We start from the raw sequence: 19,465 nt of genomic DNA on the forward strand, positions 1-19,465 counted from the left end.
CCCCATGATTTGCTAGATATAAGATTTGTAAGAGGTTTTGTTTTCTAATTTCATAGTCTGTTATCTCTACTGATAGCATATCAGTACTATTACAATGGATATGTATTTCTATATATTCGCCAAGTTTGTTTACCTATATTGAATAGAATTCAGATACACACCAAATATTTAAAAAAATGCAATTGTGGTCGGTTTGGTGCCTTTTATTCTGCTCATAGTACTATGTTCTGGGCGTTGAATCAAGTGTCGTGGGACCACCAAAGTCGTCCTTTAAATAACTACCGACACTTTGTATACACTGTATGTATAGATGTATCATGCTACGTAATAACTCACCATACTATGTGTAGCTATGTATGACTGCATGGTGTCAGTGTATCAGTGTCGCGAACACCTGGTGTCATCACTGTGTTTCAGTGACCCGGCCATTCATAAAATATATATATGCAGCTTAGTGGTGCTCGTCTCGTCGCAGACCCGAGTTCGATTCCCTTCCTGTGTGTAATGTGTGAAGCCTATTCTGAGTGTCCCCACGGCTGGGGCTGGGGACGAATGTCACTCAAATCTGAGGGTGTGTTTTAATTGTTCGTGGTGGCCTGACAAGCATGCTGCCATCCTTCACCTCATGAACTCCCCTTTCAGAGACGGTTTCCTCTTCCTGTTGACGTGCGAGACAGAACGCACGCTGATCGACGACCCTCCCATCGGAACGTGCGCCAGACAGAAGTGAATGGATAGATGGGGGGAGAGAGGGGAGAGAGAAGAAAGAAGGAGTTAAACAAGGGACTGCCACACCCCGTCGTTATCCTCCAACCCGTTGAAGGTAGCGCTCAGTGACCGTGCCTCCAAACTGCTCCCTTCCCTTGTCTTCCGGTCACGTGACGTCATATATCGGTATATCCTGTTCTCGTCATAGTCACGTGATCCCAGCCATTCTTTAGTCTTGAGAACAGATGCGTTGACGGCGAAGATTTGTTCATACACCAACCCCGCGACAACACCACCCAACATGGGCCCCAGCCAGTACACCTGTCAGTGTAGAAACACAGCCGTGTAGCCCATGCATAAATACAATCTGAACACTGTATTCTTTTAAAGCTAAGTGTAGACGGTTGAAATTGCAGTAAGTCACAATTGCAAAGCTATTCAAGAAAAAATGATTGAAAGAAATAAAATGAAAGAAACTTGCTGTTTGAAGTGTATCTCTGAATGGCCAAACACATAAAGAGCCTATGATGGGTCAAAGACACGTCCAGCATAGTGTCTCTCTGAATGATAGTGAGTGAGTGAGATGGGTTTTACGCCATTTTTAACAGTATTCCAGTTATATCACGGCGTGTCAGCTTAATGTGGGAGGAAAGCGCGAAGTGATGCAGGTCTCCTCTCTGAATGATAAGTCAAATATATATAAATCAAATATATTCAGGTGGAACCCCAGATTTTGCGTTCTCCGGACAGACACTTTTGCATAAAAATCATGGAGGTGGTCCATAAAATTTCGTTATATACTTTATTCGTGAAAATCCGGGTTTGTTTGTTTGTTGTTTAACGCCGCTCTCAGCAATATTCCAGCCATATGACGGCGGTCTGTAAATAATCGAGTCTGGACCAGACAATCCAGTGATACGTAGTGTGGGATACAATGACATGCATTAACCAAGTCAGCGAGCCCGACCACCCGGTCCCGTTAGTCGCCTCTTACAAAGTCTTCAGCAAACAATGCTTGCCGTAAAAGGCGACTAACGGGATCGGGTGGTCAGACTAACGGGATCGAGGATCGATGCTCATGGCGTCAATCACTGGATTGTCTGGTCCACCGATTTTGAAAAAGGAAAGTTGACTCAACATTATTTGGTTTGAATTCCAGTCAATCCAAACCAGGACGCCGTTCCACAAAGCGATCTTAACACCATGTATGCCAATGTGAAAGCATAGGACACACGGCAAGCATGGAGCTAAGATCACTTTGTTGAAGGATCCCAAGAATTCATTAAGGCGATCGAGCGCATGCGTACCCAGTGGTGATCCCAGATGCCCATCACCAAGGCGGGACCCAAGCTCCTTGCACTGTTCATACTTGCACCGGTGTACTGAGCCTGCGAAGAATAGATATATTGACTTACAATGCAAACTAGACTAACATCTAGGCTCTGAAATGAACATATTTTACATAAAAAAACAGTTGTTAAATTATAGTTATAAAATTTGATAAAAAGGAGCCCAGAGACTTTCTTCATTTTCAGATACTGCAGTAATCTAGACTTGCCAAACATTATAGATTTGCATGGGCTGTATTGGATATATTTGTTTCAGGGTCTGTATGACAGACTAAATCCAAACACATACACCGATCTATACAGCGACAGGACATACTTCCAACAGTCCGTCGTATCTGTTGCCCTGACAGTGTACAATCAATGACTGTTAGTCGATATTGAAATGTTATCTGCCTTTGGGAACATTATGTATACAACTATATATATAAGATAGCTACGCGAAAATCGCAAAGAACAATGAAGAACGAAGCGTGGTTATTTCACGATAATAACGTTGTTCTATTATGTTTAAAGGGAAGTGTACAGTGAGTTGTTCCATGGAGATGTAGCTGGGCAACGTAGAAAGACGCAAAGGCCGAAAGACCGCCATCTTCACAAGGCAAGAGAGTTAACTGACTTTAAAAGTTCAGTTTCCACCCTTGCCGAACTAGGCTGGAATTACTGGGTTCGATCGAAGCGCCACCAGTGGCTATTACCAGTTATGTCCCTTCTAAGCCTCTCCTATGGACCAATCAGATTCCACCTCTCGTACCACTTGTGTTTGCCTCACACAAAATGGTGGCGCCCGGCCAGGACGATCTGATCGATAATCAAGATCTATATTGTGATAAAACGGGTCTTACACGTGAGCACCTTGATTAAAAACTGGTAAAGGTTGGGAAAATATCTGCTGACAACGAGTTGGCGCTGCACATGCTTTGCAAATCCTGCAATCAACAGAAATCTGGAGGACAGTTTACGAACTGGATTTCGATTTCGGTGCGCGATTTTGATTGGACTATGCATAGACTCGTTAGTCCAGCCAAAATGTAACTTCATAATACCAGCCTAGTTCGGCAAGGGTGGTAACTGGACTTTTATAGTCAGTTAACTCTCTTGCCTCGGGAAGATGAACGATCGCATTAGCCTACATCCATTGGTGAGAGAGATATCACAATCGGTATTGGAAGAAAAAATAACAGATAATCGACGTGACGATTGTGAGAATATGCGGAAATACCCACCTGTGCATTACATGGTCCTGTCCGACGTTGCTGAGGTCGGATTCTATTGAGGGAGTCATCATTATTTAAATACGGGTTAATATTTTTAAAGTATGTACATTTCATCATCATCCGTAAAGAGGCCGTACATAATGTTGATATCTCATACCCTGAGTGGTTTATTCTCCCTGAAGTGGTTAATTGTACGATAAACAACGACCACGAGTCGTTTGTTTTTAAAATAACAGTGAGTTAGTGAGTGGGTGAGTTTTTACGCGGCTTTGAGCTTGTTCCAGTTATATCACGGCCTGTCACCTTGATGAGGAAGGAAAGACAGGAGTCTTTTACAACATCGGTGTACTATAAGCACTGGCAAACCTAGAAAAGTAATCAGGGCGAACCGGAGTTCGAACCCACGATCACAGGGTTCTGGTGTGCCTAAGGCCCTTAGACAACTGGACAAAGCCATATATAGACGGCAAATGTCGATGTGTTTGTTTCATGATGGTTGACGCCGCACTCAGCAATATTCCAGCAATACGACGGCGGTCTGGACCAGACAATCCAGTGATTGATATCACGACAAACAGGATCGGGTGGTCAGGCTCGCTGACTTGGTTGATGCATGGATCGATGCTCATGATGTCAATCACTGGATTGTCTGATCCAGACTCGATTATCTACAGACCGCCGTCATATAGCTGGAATATTGCGGAGTGCGGCGTTAAACAACAAATAAAGACAAAAAAGAAGAAGACAAAAGAAGATATCATGAGCATCGATCCACGCCATTGGGATACGATGAAGTGCATCAACCAAGTCAGCGTCCCTGACCACCCGATCCCGTTAGTCGCCTCTTACCACAAGCATAGTCGCCTTTTACGGCAAGTATGGGTTGTGGAATTCTACCCTGCATCTTCACGGGTCTCAAATGTCGGTGTTTGTAAAGTGCAGTTAAGTGCACACAGCAGACACATTATTGTCGGTGTGCAGTTATAAATAACTCTATTCATCTCCGACTTGACATGTCTCGGTATTTTAATAAAAAACATTATCCCTGGCTAGAAGCATTGAAAATCATTTATGTAGAGTTAGGGATTGGGTGCCCTAACCCAGGCCATTTTGAAAGAGCGTTTACGGGTGATAAACTTGCAAGGTGCATACATCCCATACGATAGTATGACTTGAGATGGGCCAAAAGACATGCGACCTTCGTAGCGCTAATGTCGCCTCGTGGAGCAAGACATACGACAGTCGTAGCGCTAATGTCGCCTCGTGGAGCAAGACATACGACAGTCGTAGCGCTAATGTCGCCTCGAGGAGCAAGACATACGACAGTCGTAGCGCTAATGTCGCCTCGTGGAGCAAGACATACGACAGTCGTAGCGCTAATGTCGCCTCGTGGAGCAAGACATACGACAGTCGTAGCGCTAATGTCGCCTCGTGGAACCAGACATGCGACAGTCGTAGCGCTAATGTGTCCCCCGTCGTGATATTTCTGGAATATTGCTAAAAGCGGCGTAAAAACCATACTCACTCACTCACCATCGAATAACCATTTCTTGTATGATTCTAGCTACCATCAAACATGGATGTATCATTTTTCTCCCGGCAGTTTAGTACTCTCTTTTGGAATAATACTTTAGCATAACAGATCTAAGTTTCCATCACTTCAAAAAATACAATATCCCTTATTTACTTACCGCCCAGGGAATATCCATGGTCACCACAAAGCCGATACTAAGGGCCTTGGAGCCGGGATGGTCACGAATACGGGAGTCACATGTAGCGAAGATTCCTAGAATAAGGACAAATGTTGCCAGGAACTCCACCCCCACGGCTTGCCACACACCAACCTCACTGTGTACCAGTGTCGCCCCTAAATTACCCCGTCTCCCTGCCGGCGTTAAAGCGTGCAACACATAGCCCCCCATAATGGCACCACCACACTGCGTCACACAGTAGGCTAGCGCCTTGGCGAAGGTCATCTTCCGCGTCACGCACATGGCCACGGCGACACAAGGGTTAATTTGGGCACCACTCACGTGACCTAACGCCCAGATGACGGTGGCGACGGTGAGGCCGAAGGTGATGGCGATGGAGGCAATGTTGGGCTTAAGGTTCTCCTCCACCGTTAGCGCTGACCCGCATCCGAAGATGACCAGAATGGCGGAACCCAGAAACTCGGCTAGCAGTGCCTTCGGGAACTGTGGGAAGGCGCAGTCACTGATGTTGGCCAGGTTCTTCAACGGATTCCACATACTGTATCTTGATCCCGTCTTTCCCCCATCCACCTCGACGTCCATCACAAATGCCTCTCGCGACACTGTTTGAACACCGACGGCGATGTCTGTATATTAGCCTCAACGCCCTTTATTGTGCCGGGTCCGTTCAGTCTTCGCCTTTATGTACCATATGTATCATGTCACAGTTGTACCATCGGTATCATGTCACACCGTACCACCTGAATAATATCACATTAGTGCGATCTGTATAACCTTAATTACGTCACACCTATACAACGTGTATAACGACACACCTGCTGGTTTAACTTAACAGTGACATGTGAATCTGTGACCCGGTCTTTATATGCAATAGCTGCACACGGAACTACGCATGTAGGGGAAATGAGGGTAGTGAGGGAGGGTGTCGTGTGCAGCCCGGAGAAGAGTCTAGACCTATCAGTCCATGACACAGTCTCCTTGATAACAAAATACAGCTCGCCCATTCCGCCCCCTCTATCACCTTTACCTGTTTACGTCTGACAGACTACAGCTCCACAACAACGGCGATTACACGATCAGCTCATGCGGGTCCTATTTGCATTGGGTCATATTCTCCTGGAGTGGGACGTCTGAGATCTATACAAACATTGCGAAATCGTCAGTTATATAAATAATTACATGGCCCCGGTCGGATACCCGGTCCCTGTGATATAGGTCGAGGACGTCACACAGAAGAGAGGCGTCCAGTAGAGGTTGACATGCCCGTGTGTCCGAAGACGTCGGGTAACATTTGACCCATGTCCAGATACCGTATTTCCTGTATTAGGCGCCCGGGTGTCCAATAATTTCGCGCAAGTCGTAGACCGGCGTCTATCACAGGCCCCGTGTCTATTCTAACTCTGCCACAGTGGCAACTCACTATCAACCATATCCCCATTTTGAGAGTCATACAAAAGATACGTTTACAGGAAACGTTAATTGTTGTGCGGAACCGAGTAACCATTACACACCGTATGTTAATGCGATGACGATAATTGATTCCATCAAATGTTTGATTCGGCCTCTCATAGAGGCCAGGCCTTTATTTTTCGGAGAGAGTATCTTCGGGCCTCAATTACAAGCCGGCGTGCATTTGAGTCCCGGCCTCTAAATACAGGAAATGCGGTACACACATATCCCGTTGTCCAGTGACGTGGGGTCATCGCACACATATCTCGTGTGTTCGGTGATAACAGTTTAAATGCCTGAGAAGTCTCGCAGAGATTCAGGGGACTCATTAGTCAAGGATTCAGTCGTGATTGTTTCTGAAGCTGACCAATGCCACAAGGTCATAAACATGACGAAAGCAAACGGCCCTTGCAAAAAAATCAATAAAATGTCATCGCATAAAAACTATGGCCGAGAGGGGACATCGCTTTCTCGCTTTATTGCTTTCTTGCTTTCTCGCTCTATCGCTCTATCGCTTTCTCGCGGTTAAGCAGTATCCCCTCTTGACCACAGGGGGTGGGGGGGGTGGGGTGGGGTGGGGTGGGGGGTGGGGGGGGGGGTGGGGTGGGGGTGGGGGTGGGGGGTGTGGGGTGGGGGGGGGTGGCGCATGTGATATCTGCTGCAATTGGGAGTTGATGTTGAACTTTTCTCACTGTTTACTTAAAACATGATTTAACTGTAGAGACGTAGGTGATTTTAAAACAATCCACAGATTTTTTGCGTAAAATGTAATTGATTTATTTATGGCCCTATTCAGTTGTATGTGACCATCACGCCGAAAGCGCGTGGCAGATCATGGCAATACGCTCTAAATAAATCAGGTTAAAATCTAAATATATACTTTTCAAAAGAAGTTAAGAAGACTATGGTTAATTAGTCATGGCTGATTGTTTTACAAAAATACAATCTTATAATTGTTGGTGTTCTATAACTTGTTTTCGGTTGTATATGATGTTACAGTGTGTCATAAGGTTGTCCGTAAATGTTCTTTTTGACATTTGATGTATGTTTAACTTGAATTGTGTTTCTTGTCTTGTGCAAATCTACAAATATATGTATTTGCATATAGAAATTTGATAAACACCGCTGTGAGTGAGTGAGTGAGTGAGTGAGTGAGTGAGTGAGAATGGTTTCACGTCGCTTTTAACAATGATCCAGTAATATCACGGGGAACACCAGAAATGGGCTTCACACATTGTACCCATGCGGGGAATCGAAGTGGGTCTTCGGCTTGACGATCGAACGCTTTAACCACTAGGCTACCCCACTGCCCCCATCGCTGTGGCATAATCACAGTTGATATGTGTACTTGTGTTAACTACATATATGGAGAGACATAATAATTAGTGTGGTCGCATAGTTAAGGTTGATAACAATATAAAATGCATTACTATGATTATCTATTACATATATTAAATCAGCTATCATTGTAATATGTTATGTATATCTTAAGTATAGTTTTGTCAAAATTATGTATGTGTGTGTGTGTGTGTGTGTGTGTGTGTGTGTGCGTGCGTCTGTGTGTGTTTGTGTGTTTGTCCGACTCATTGTCTGTGTAAAAAGGTAGTAGATAACTACATAACTCACATCAGAACGCACATTTAATTGTTAAACCATTACAGTTTAAATGGATAGAGAATTGCTACATAAATATGTATATTCCTGCCTGAGCCTATACTATAATTGAATATCTAGTCTCTCCTGACGGGAAAGTTAAACATTATTTCACAAGCACTTTAGCATTAAATTTAATTCCCGAAGACAGTTTGATCGAAAGTCTTTATAAGAAACGAGTTGTTTAAAAAAAATAATTTACAACGCATTTCATTTCTATTGTCCAAGCTTTAAGGAATGGGGTTACGGGTTAATGACGCTCTCGAAAGCCGTATATGTGACTTAAGGTAGAGACATACATCTAATTCTTCAATTCCAAATCTAATGACCGAAAAAAATAATTCTTTGGACGTTGCAAACAATACAAACTGGCTAATAAAACTGACAATTATTTGTCAATATATGATATCCTTTTTATCAGTTTTAAGATTGATGGAGGAATGGGGTGGGGTGGGGTGTTGGGTTACTATGAACAAAATAAAAATATGAACAGTGACTGTCTGTATTCTCTAAATCTTGCTTATTTATTACACTACAAGAAAATATACAAGCTAAACGAGAAAAAAATACGTGTGTATTTTGTAACATATTTATCTACTACAAGATTTAAAAAAAATCTAATCCTAAGAGGCAAAGTAGCGGTGAGAATTACAGGAATGGATCACTAAATATCAGCAAAAAACGTTTTAATGTACGGCATTATGGGAAATATCGCTCTATCGCTCTATCGCTTTCTCGCTTTCTCGCTCTATCGCTTTCTCGCTCTATCGCTTTCTCGCTCTATCGCTTTCTTGCTTTATCGCTTTCTCGCTCTATCGCTTTCTTGCTTTATCGCTTTCTCGCTCTATCGCTTTCTCGCTCTATCGCTTCTTCTAATGACTAACCATAGTCATATGAAGGAATCGGGTGTTCTTTAACTTCTTTTGAATAGTATGTAATGTAAATCTTGAAATTAACGTTAGAGTTAATTATAAATGCAAAAACATTAGCGTAGACATAATTACCATATTCGACGTAATAAGCGCCCAGGGCGCTCTCAAAATTAGAATATTATTTTGGTGAAAAAAAGTTCAGTTCAAAAGATAAATTTCGTGGTTTATGCTGACAGCCTGAAATGTTTCTGTACGGCAGATATCTTTTTTCCGAATTTAATTGCCCATAATTAAGTGTGCATATAACGCACGAGTGCGTATTTAACGCGAATAAATAAGTCTTGTGTACATTAATCAATCGGAAGGGGTGCTAATTGGGATTGTTTCACTAGACAATATATTAGCAAATATCGCCGTGGGCGTTTATTAGAGCGCGGCGCTTATTACATCGAATACGGTAGTTATACTTTGCATTTATGTCTCAGAAATGACTGTTGATAAGACGGCCTCATTGAACACTTTGAATAGCGGAAATACCAACTTGAATATAAAACCAATAAACTATCTATTTCCACATTACAGTTACTGAGAACAATATGTCATCCAAAAGGGCTTCAAACATTGTACCCATGTTAAGAATCCAACCCAGGTTTTTCGGCGAGACGGGCCAAAGATGTCACGCTTGCATCCCAAGTACCAAGTTGTCTGACTCCCCATTGTTCTCGGTGCCTCCCAACCTGTTGACTGACATTAGGCGAGTACCCGGGTTTGCTGCCAGGAATACAGCCCTTCTGACAATCTTGGTAATGCAGAAGGCTGCAGTGTTGGGGAGTCTTCACATTTTCCGTAAGGTTCTGGGTGGGTTCAACTAGGCAGCGCTTCCTGGGAGAAGTCCCATTCGCTGTCTGGGCTGCGTGTAGAGGGGGCAAGGGCCCTGAGCTGATGATGCCTAACCAGCCTGACTGTGTCAGGGTCACCCAAACCCTCTTTGCCGCATCCTTTATTTTTATCAGTAACAAAACAGCATCTAAAGAATGTTATGTTTACTTGAAGTAGTTAAAAAGCCAGTATCAACGGAGATAAATAACCAGTATGAACAAAAAACAAGATGAACCGGAGCACATATTTCACGATCCACCCCAGCAGGGAGCACGTGTTCCACATGTGTATGTCAAGGTTGACTGTCAAATAACGACTATCATGATGGCAAAGTGTGAGATAGAACTGTAGTGTCTGCCTGTTGTGCAAGTGGGACACACGTTGTTTTGTTGTTTCTGATGACTGAGACACGCGACAGGCAACATGAGACATTACTATAGACTGGTTATCTTGAACGGCCCAGAGTATGTACCAACAGCCATTGAACCAATTAGGTCAAGATGGATTCACATTGCAAAAATGCGGTCACAGTGTTTCACATTACAACTACCAAGCCACTATGAGATTCACATTGCGATAACACGCATTCTGTGTGACTATCATTGCGATGAACATATGTTACATTTAGCGCCATGTGAACCGTTCGAGATCTTTCTGGTGTCTCCGTGATTATGTTGTGATGTGGTAACGGATGTTGCAATAGTGTAGTAAGGGAGATCTACACAGATATATTGTGTGAGAAATACATATTTCATGGACTATCAGTATCACTGTGTTTTGACGTGGACCTAACAGCAGCTGTAGGCTGGAGATAAACAGAAATGGGGAAATGGACTAACGCTTAGTCTCTGAAAATCTATAATTTTGATGAAAACAAAGTAGCCTCGTGAGAAGGTAGTTTCAGAACCTGGGGAAATTCTAGACTCGTTCATTTAGGTCTTTTGCTTTACAGAAAGGCTGGGCGTAAGGGAAAATAATTTGGTTCAGGGATTGTGATATAGACAGCTGGTGTTCAGCGTTTATTGCAGTGCAGTGAACAGCGGAGAAATGTATTTCGTTGGTCCTGACGCAATTACCTTTGTTGGACGAAGACTTCTAACAATACTTATTATCCGTAGCCTTAATTCACGATAGGCCAACCACATGGGTATACCCTATCAGGTGCCTATGCTGACATTGACAAGGTACACACATGTATGCAACACTATGTTGACACTGATAAGTTACACACACGTATGCTACAGTGGTTGAGCAGACACGAGTACGCTATGGTTAGTTATAATGTCCGACCTCAGTTTATATAAATTATAAATTACAATAATGAATTAAACATAACTGCTAAAATCATTGTCTTTAACACATCATCTTTGGATAATCCTTTAATGATGGAGAATTAATCGTTGCTATTTAAGTACGATTATTGTTTACTTGTATATATATAGCGGCGAAGCATCATTCGTAAGGGAATCTACAAATGTATAGATATACATATGTATTGCTTTAATCAGCCTTAAAAGCATTTCTATGAGGTCCATATATCTATATCCATATATCTGTACTGTATTAAGCTGTTCTTGAACCTCCGCAATGGGAAACCCTGGTCGCAATATGGGCGCTATCTGATACATGGTAGCTTTAGGGCGATAGCGTATGTGTTTCTTGCATCATGCATGAGGGATTACCAGATAAAATGAGGTGTGTGTATGTGTGTATGTGTGTGTATGTGTGTGTGTGTGTGTGTGTGTGTAGGCGCGTGTGGGTTACTCTTATTTGTCACACACCCATTGGTTATACCCCTATTTGTCTCACACCCATTGGTTATACCCCTATCTGTCACACACCCATTGGTTATACCCCTATTTGTCACACACCCATTGGTTATACCCCTCTTTGTCACACACTCATTGGTTATACCCCTATTTGTCACACACCCATTGGTTATACCCCTCTTTGTCACACACTCATTGGTTATACCCCTCTTTGTCTCAAACCCATTGGTTATACCCATATTTGTCACACACCCATTGGTTATACCCATATTTGTCACACACTCATTGGTTATACCCCTATTTGTCTCACACCCATTGGTTATACCCCTATCTGTCACACACCCATTGGTTATACCCCTATTTGTCACACACCCATTGGTTATACCCCTCTTTGTCTCAAACCCATTGGTTATACCCATATTTGTCACACACCCATTGGTTATACCCATATTTGTCACACACTCATTGGTTATACCCCTATTTGTCACACACCCATTGGTTATACCCATATTTGTCACACACTCATTGGTTATACCCATATTTGTCACACACCCATTGGTTATACCCCTATTTGTCACACACTCATTGGTTATACCCCTATTTGTCACACACCCATTGTTATGTCCGTTTTTGTCTTACACCCATCGAGCATACCCCTAAAGCCTTGTTTATACCCGCTTCTAGAGGTGGTCAGTTTTCAATTAACACTTGCGGCAGTTGGATTAGATGACTAATTCCTCCCAGGTTCATGTTCTTGTTTTCAATAATGACTTACCACTTGACACATCCATAGACACAAAGAAGAGATAATCAGATGACGTTGGACAAACCCTTACAATACGACATGGAACCCTACAAGGGACATTGTCGCGTTGTCGCACTTTCAAAGTCAAGTAAACGGTTACATATAAGCACGACAATTTGACCAATTGTATCTTTGTCGCGATGTCGTATTTTGGTTAATTGTTTGCGTGATTTTGTAAGGGAGGCAACGCGACAATGTCCTTCTAGGGATGTAAGTATGGTGTGACAGAGCAGGGCATAATATATCGGTCATACAGAGGTCATACACAAGTTGTTCTTGATTCCGGTCTGGTATGTCTGAGCTACAAGTCTAATGAATGTTACTAGACTGGTTCTCGGATCCTCCGCTTGGTGTCGCTGCACTTGTTCCGCTTTCCAATCAGTCTGTCGCAGGAACAAACGGGAACCAGTCTAGTATGTTACCTGCAAGCACTGGACCTCCATCGAGAAGACATATATCGGAAGACGCACAACAATCACTGACTTCAAACAGAATGCAAGAGAACGCAATCAACCCTCTGTTGAGGCGGGATTTTTCAGTACCATGCAGACCCGTGAAGATCCGGGTCAGAATAGGTCTTCAGCAACCCATGCTTGCCGTAAAAGGCGACAATGCTTGTTGAAAGAGGCGACCAGCGGGATCGGGTGGTCAGGCGCGCTGACTTGGTTGATGCACGTCATCGTATCCCAATCGATGCTCATGATGTCAATCACTGGATTCTCTGTTCCAGACTCGATTATTTACAGACAACCGTCATATAGCTGGAATATTGCTGAGCGCGGCGTTAACAATTATCACACAAACAGTAGCATGCATCAGAGGGTAGAAGAAGCAGCCCTCTCTACATTCAGTTTGAGGGAAGATCAGGAGGAATGGACCGATACAGAGTATTTATCGTCATTCACAGCATGATGAACACTTTACCACCACACACGACAACTATTTCATCGACTTACCCACACTCTACAGGATGTGTACAAGGAAATAAAAAACGGAATTGTCAGACCGAATGATATAGCATCGGCTTCACGTGGAATTCCTGGGCAAACTGATGAAGCTGACTTTTGACTACACTGCATATGTGACACCTATCTTGTGACTGTATTAATGAAATTCTGCCATGTGTTACAACATTATATTGCAATTGTGCTTGAGAACTGTCAAACTGCTATGTTTATTACTATACAAATTGCCATCAGAAATTGACGTACATAAACAAAGAGCAAACATTTCTTCTAACAATCAATATGAATCCCTATTCTGCCTGTGCCAGCTGTCCACTACTTATTGGGCCGACCCGCGAAGATCCGGGGTAGAATAGGTCTTCAGCAACCCAATATTGTCATAAAAGGCGACTATTCTTGTTGAAAGAGGCGACTAACGGGATCGGGTGGTCAGACTCGCTGACTTGGTTGATGCATGTCATCGTATCCCAATTGCATGGATCGATGCTAATGATGTTAATCACTGGATTGTCTGGTCCAGACTTGATTATTTACAGACCGCCGTCATACAGCTGGAATATTGCTGAGTGCGGCGTTAAACAACAAACAAACAAACAAACAAACAAACAAACAATCAGACTTCCTGGAGCAGTCCGTGTACCTGTATGCCTGGATTACGCACTAAGTGAAGCAGGACCTGGCGTGTGACTAAAGGCAGGGTACCGCCCGTATTCGCATCAAGGAAATGGAACACAGCCAGAAATGCAGAACAAATACAATATAATAACCATTTCCAAAAGATTGGTTATTTGTCCGTTAATTTTTGCAATTTTGATTCCCTGGAAATTAAAGCAAACACGTCTAGCCTTACTACCGGTCAGTGGTGGGTGGGTTAAAGTGGTTAAAGCGTTCGCTCGTAACGACCACACCCGGGTTCGTTTCCCCACATGGGTACAATGTGTGAAACCGCATTTCTGATGTCCCCTCCGTGAAATTGTTGGAATATTGCCAAAAGCGGCGTAAAACCATACTGTGACATTGCGTGCAGAGGCCCTCCCACCTTTGAATGGTCACCAGGAACCCGTCCACAAGTCCATCTTAAAACGGTACAGTACGACATCATAACGCCACCAGGCCTTAAAACCGTGAAGCATGCTGGTCCAATGTTTTAAAGTGACGTGGAGATAAAAAACCAAACAGTTTGAATTTTTTAATGGAAAAATATGTTTATTATTACACATCAAGCTTTATTAATATCATTTTAAATCATGTCCTGTATATTTCCATTATGTTCTTCAATACAAATATACTGTTATGTTTCCGGTACGAAGCGCAGAACGGTTCAGGTTAGCAGGGGTACATACAATACAAGCTAATGTATTTTGTCCTGTCTTATTTTCAGTCCAAAGTCTTACGGCTTCAACTCGGCTACGTTGTTGTCGACAGTGATGCAGTCAAGTTCGTATGCATCCAGTAGGTATTCGTCGAAGATGTTGCCACACAAACATGCCCTGGTTTTCTTGACGGATGCGTTGACAGCACACGCCGTCTCGTACAGGACGCCAGCTGCGAGAGCGCCCAGGATGGGTCCCAACCAGAAAACCTGCAATGGCAAGGTCACGACACATCACGGATCGTTATGCAGAAGTTGGCCCTAAGCTGGGCCCCGTCTCTTATGTCACAAGTTGACGACGCGCATAGGGAGCCGGGAACCAGCTTAAAGGTGGCCCTGGCAGTTCGTAATTTAAACTCTACAACTTGATGGTGACAAGTTCATATAACTTCTACCAACACATTGACCAACCTCTCTATTGTTGACAATAACAACCTTTCAAAAGCGTTCAAACCGTTTTTATAGGATGCGTGTGGAGGAATCTCCAAATTTGACGCATCAGTGACCAAATTTATGTCCGATGCAATTCCCTATTTTCATTTGTACCATATATTCTCGTGCTTCTTCAGGGGAACACTTGACTTGCCTGTGCATGCTTTTGCGACGGGTGCCACTGGTGGGGCAGGATACACACACCTATTCACGAAGACCTACTGTCGTCACTATTTAATAGTGATTCATTAACACATATGCAAGGTATAGTATAACGAGTTCTGCTTTCAGAACTTTCTCAAAATTATGGAAATGTTTTTGTCGCAGTTATACATTATACCTTGTATGTTCCGAATGGCCGTGGATGGAATGTTTTAACGTTTCGACATTTCAAAGACATTAGTGGTATGCAGAAAGCTCAATCGATGATGGCCGTCTTGTCTCGACAGGAGAGGGGGTGCCCAGTCGTTTCAAATTAACTGTACATGTGCATAGTTGCGTCCCTTAGACGTGCCAGAATCCGATGATCGTTGTCCAGAATCCACGATTCTCCCTGAGTATGACCCTGTTGGTTGATTGCGTTCCCCAAAGTGGTAACGATAAGATCTACATCGATTTGGGCTTTCTCTCACATTAAACTGATGTGCCGTGATTACTGTTATACTGTTCAAAACGGCGTGAAACGCACTCACTCACTCACTCACACCACAGGTCAAAAGTTGATGTGAAGGACGAGGCACCATGATCCACGCTGTGCTGCCTACGTCAAGTGAACGTCGAGACCTTAGAAACTGGGATACTGTCTATGTATGTCATGCGAGTGATCACAGTGATGTGTGAGTGAGTGAGTGAGTATGGATTTACGCCGCTTTTGGCAATATTCCAGCAATATCACGGCGGGGGACACCAGAAATGGGCTTCACACATTGTACCCATGTCGGGAATCGAACCCGGGTCTTCGGCGTGACGAGCGAACGCTTTAACCACTAGGCTACCCGACCGCCCTTACAATAGATGAAGATGCAGATGAACAAAGATTAGCTAATCGTTGGATGTGCAGTATTAGTTTAGTTCTAATCCTGTACGTGGATTTAAACCTTCGGTATGTTCATCGTGGAGTTCGCATGAATCGCTCACCCAATGGTGATCCCAAACTCCCATGACAACCACGGGTCCCAAACTCCTTGCAGGGTTCATGCTCCCCCCAGTGTACTGGATCTACAATAGAAAAAGCGCCAACACACTGTTCATAGTTGAAAACGGATTCCAAATAGGGAATACCAGAAACCCTAGAGGCGTAACTGTTGGCTGCATGAGAACCCGATACAGGTATCCAGTAGACAGGCGCCCAGTTAACCAGTAACCCCACTGTCTGGCTTAGTAATTAACAATACATGTGTAACAGGGAGTGACGTCATCCCACAGATGACATCCTTACCTTGTCAGTTTGCTGACAGGGTTAACCTCTTTGGTCATGTGGACAAGGCGTCCGACCTCGGATCAGAAGGTCCGTGGTTCGAATCCTGTCACGGGACTCGGAAATTTCATGGCCGCTACATTGGCGCCAACTTTGGCTGAGCATGTTCATATTAAATTTGAGCAAAATAAGTCTCAGTAGCCTTCTTTGCGGCCCGGGACGTGCCTTCTGTTGACGGGGAAGTATGTAGCAGGGAGTGGAGTCATCCCACAGATGACATTCTTACCCTGTCAGCTTGCTGACGGGGATATCTTAACCCATTGTTATGTATTTTAAAGACTTATGTATGTTGTACATAAGGCTAGACAAATGATCTATCTGTTTGAAGGCGCGGGGGAATGTCACTCGGAATGACACAATGCCTCTACACAGAAACTACTTGTCAAAGGGAATTCAGTATAAGTGGGAGTTGCGGTGACAACTTTCCCGCTTGATCACCCATGATGACCCACTACCCGATTAAAAAGATCCCCGGTCAGTTTGCTACATCTTGGACTAACGTTTATAGTCTCTGAAAAAATATAATTTTGATAGAAACAGATAACTCCATTTAAATTGAAAAGGAGGTGAGGTGAGGTGAAATGGGGTTTAACGTCGCGTCCAAGATTATTGAACTTATATAGCGACGTGCATGTACGTGTGTGTGTTTGTGTGGCTGCTTGTACTAGTCCGGACTGATGCCGATTTATAGTGCTAGCTCACTGAGATACCACGCCGCAGTTTAACATGAATACCCCACTCAGACACAGTATACTGACTCCGAGCCGACCAGTCCTTGTTTTATCCCCTTAATGCCGAGCGCCAGACAGGGTAACAACAAGCACCATCTTTTAACGTCTTTTGGTATGACGCGGCCGGGGATCGAACCCCGGACCTTCCGCAGTCTGGGCGGACGCTCTACTACTAGACCACGGAGGCGGTAAATTGAAAAGGAGCCCAGTGAGTTGGGATATACTGAACCCGAGGAAAATCTAGAAAATTCAGATAGGGCTTTTTCATTACAGTCAATGGGTGTATAATATGATCAGTGACTGTGAAACAGATTATCTAATGTATTAAGGATTATGTAATGTCTACACGGTCGTTCCAATACATGAACACAAGTTATGTGGCAATGTTATGCAGCTGGATGTCTTCACCTTGACCCTAATCCTGGATATATATATATATATATATATATACCGACGTCACAGTACTTTAGGTATTGTGTAATACCTCAATTGGGCCCTAACCATGGATACTGTATACATATATTCTTTTACTCACTCGTTGTGGTTGTTTAATGTCCTACGATGTTAATTGTACAGATTGTGATTAAAATGTTCACCCTTTGTGGCAGAAATAACATTCTAGGGATAATGGCTGCAGCTAGACGAGAATACTCAGCATTACTTACAGGCTGTTCAGTGCACAGTGCATGGTGACCTCCTTTGAAATTGTTGCAATGTGAAACAAAATGTGATGCACGGTTAACTGGAGAGACGCTCTCTGATCAATTTTTAGCAGAGAAAACGGTTTTTGACGATCTGTACCACAATCTCTCCAAGTTTATATTTCATTTTTGCATATAAACTCTGTGAAAACTTCTGTGATTGAGAAACGTGAAACACTGCCTCTGCAATGTGAATCACTCGCCATGATGTATTAACCCATATGTGCAAACCGTAACAACAGGAATGACACTAATCTCTGAAGACAGTTATTTCACATTTTGTAATGAATATGAATGAAAGCAATACTCACCGCCCAAGGAATGTCCATGGTCACCACAAAACCGATAGTTAGGGCCTTGGAGCCGGGATGGTCAGTTATACGGGCGTTTGGCGGTCGGGTAGCCTAGTGGTTAAAGCGTTCGCTCGTCACGCCGAAGACCCGGGTTCGATTCCCGACATTGGTACAATGTGTGAAGCCCATTTCTGGTGTTCCCCGCCGTGATATTGCTGGAATATTGCTAAAAGCGGCGTAAAACCATACTCACTCACTCACTCACTATACGGGAGTCTATCGTAGCATAGATGGCAAGGGTTAACATAAAGGTAGCGAGGATCTCCACCCCCACTCCATGCCACAGGCTGATCCTTGGGGACACCAGGGTGATTCCTAGCATGCCACGCCGGTCTTGGGGGGTCAGTCCATAGAGAATGTAGGCGCCCGCTATAGCACCGACACACTGTATAGCGCAATAGAACATGCACTTCATCAACGTCATCTTCCTGGTCAAGCATAGTGTCAGGGTCACACACGGGTTGATCTGGGCACCACTAACGTGACCAAGTGACCAGATGATCGTTGCAACTGCCAGGCCGAAAGCGATGGCTATTGGCGGTACCGTCGGTGCTAACTGGGGTTCCAGCGTTACGGCGGAGCCGCAACCGAAGATAACCAACAGGGCGGACCCGAGGAACTCTGCTGTCAGTTCTTGCAAGAATTTGGACCTCTTCATATCTTCCGTAGTGAACAAACTCCTGACACGACCTGAACACGATCGCCGGTAGTCTGTACTTCTCTGTGTTAACGCACTGATCACGTTTTGAACTTCACGTTTTTCCATGGTAACGTATTAGTATATGTGTTGGTAAAGTTTGACACGCCACCCGATATTGCCATGGCATCATATACATGTGTGGATGCCCACATCGGGGTTTTATACTGCGATGTTGCACACGACCCTACCCGCCAGGTGCGTAAACGGGTGTGAGTGTCGGGTAACCCCACCCGTGAATAGTGGACAGGTATAATTAGTAAATATGGGCGGAAATAAATATACGGAGTAACATTATACAAGTATCATATTCTTGCTTTAAGTTGA

General features: G+C 43.8%; 2 protein-coding genes across 2 annotated transcripts; both read right to left on the minus strand.

Annotated features, from left to right (window-relative positions):
* Positions 1-425: 425 nt before the first annotated feature.
* On the minus strand, positions 426-5,796 carry LOC139454476 (aquaporin-5-like). Its single transcript, XM_071236206.1, has 3 exons — positions 4,963-5,796; positions 2,016-2,096; positions 426-1,029 (listed from the first exon to the last, which is right to left on the minus strand). The coding sequence occupies exons 1-3, from the start codon at positions 5,563-5,565 to the stop codon at positions 775-777; spliced, it is 939 nt and encodes a 312-aa protein (XP_071092307.1). The 5' UTR covers positions 5,566-5,796; the 3' UTR covers positions 426-774.
* An 8,969-nt stretch (positions 5,797-14,765) lies between these two features.
* Positions 14,766-19,207, minus strand: LOC139451754 (aquaporin AQPAe.a-like). The gene is made up of 4 exons (XM_071233070.1): positions 18,647-19,207; positions 18,400-18,492; positions 16,317-16,397; positions 14,766-14,957 (listed from the first exon to the last, which is right to left on the minus strand). The coding sequence occupies exons 1-4, from the start codon at positions 19,205-19,207 to the stop codon at positions 14,766-14,768; spliced, it is 927 nt and encodes a 308-aa protein (XP_071089171.1).
* Positions 19,208-19,465: the final 258 nt, after the last annotated feature.

The sequence above is a fragment of the Haliotis cracherodii genome, unplaced genomic scaffold (assembly GCF_022045235.1).
Source record: "Haliotis cracherodii isolate W230 unplaced genomic scaffold, xgHalCrac1.p SCAF_10, whole genome shotgun sequence".
Classification (NCBI taxonomy): Eukaryota; Metazoa; Mollusca; class Gastropoda; order Lepetellida; family Haliotidae; genus Haliotis; species Haliotis cracherodii.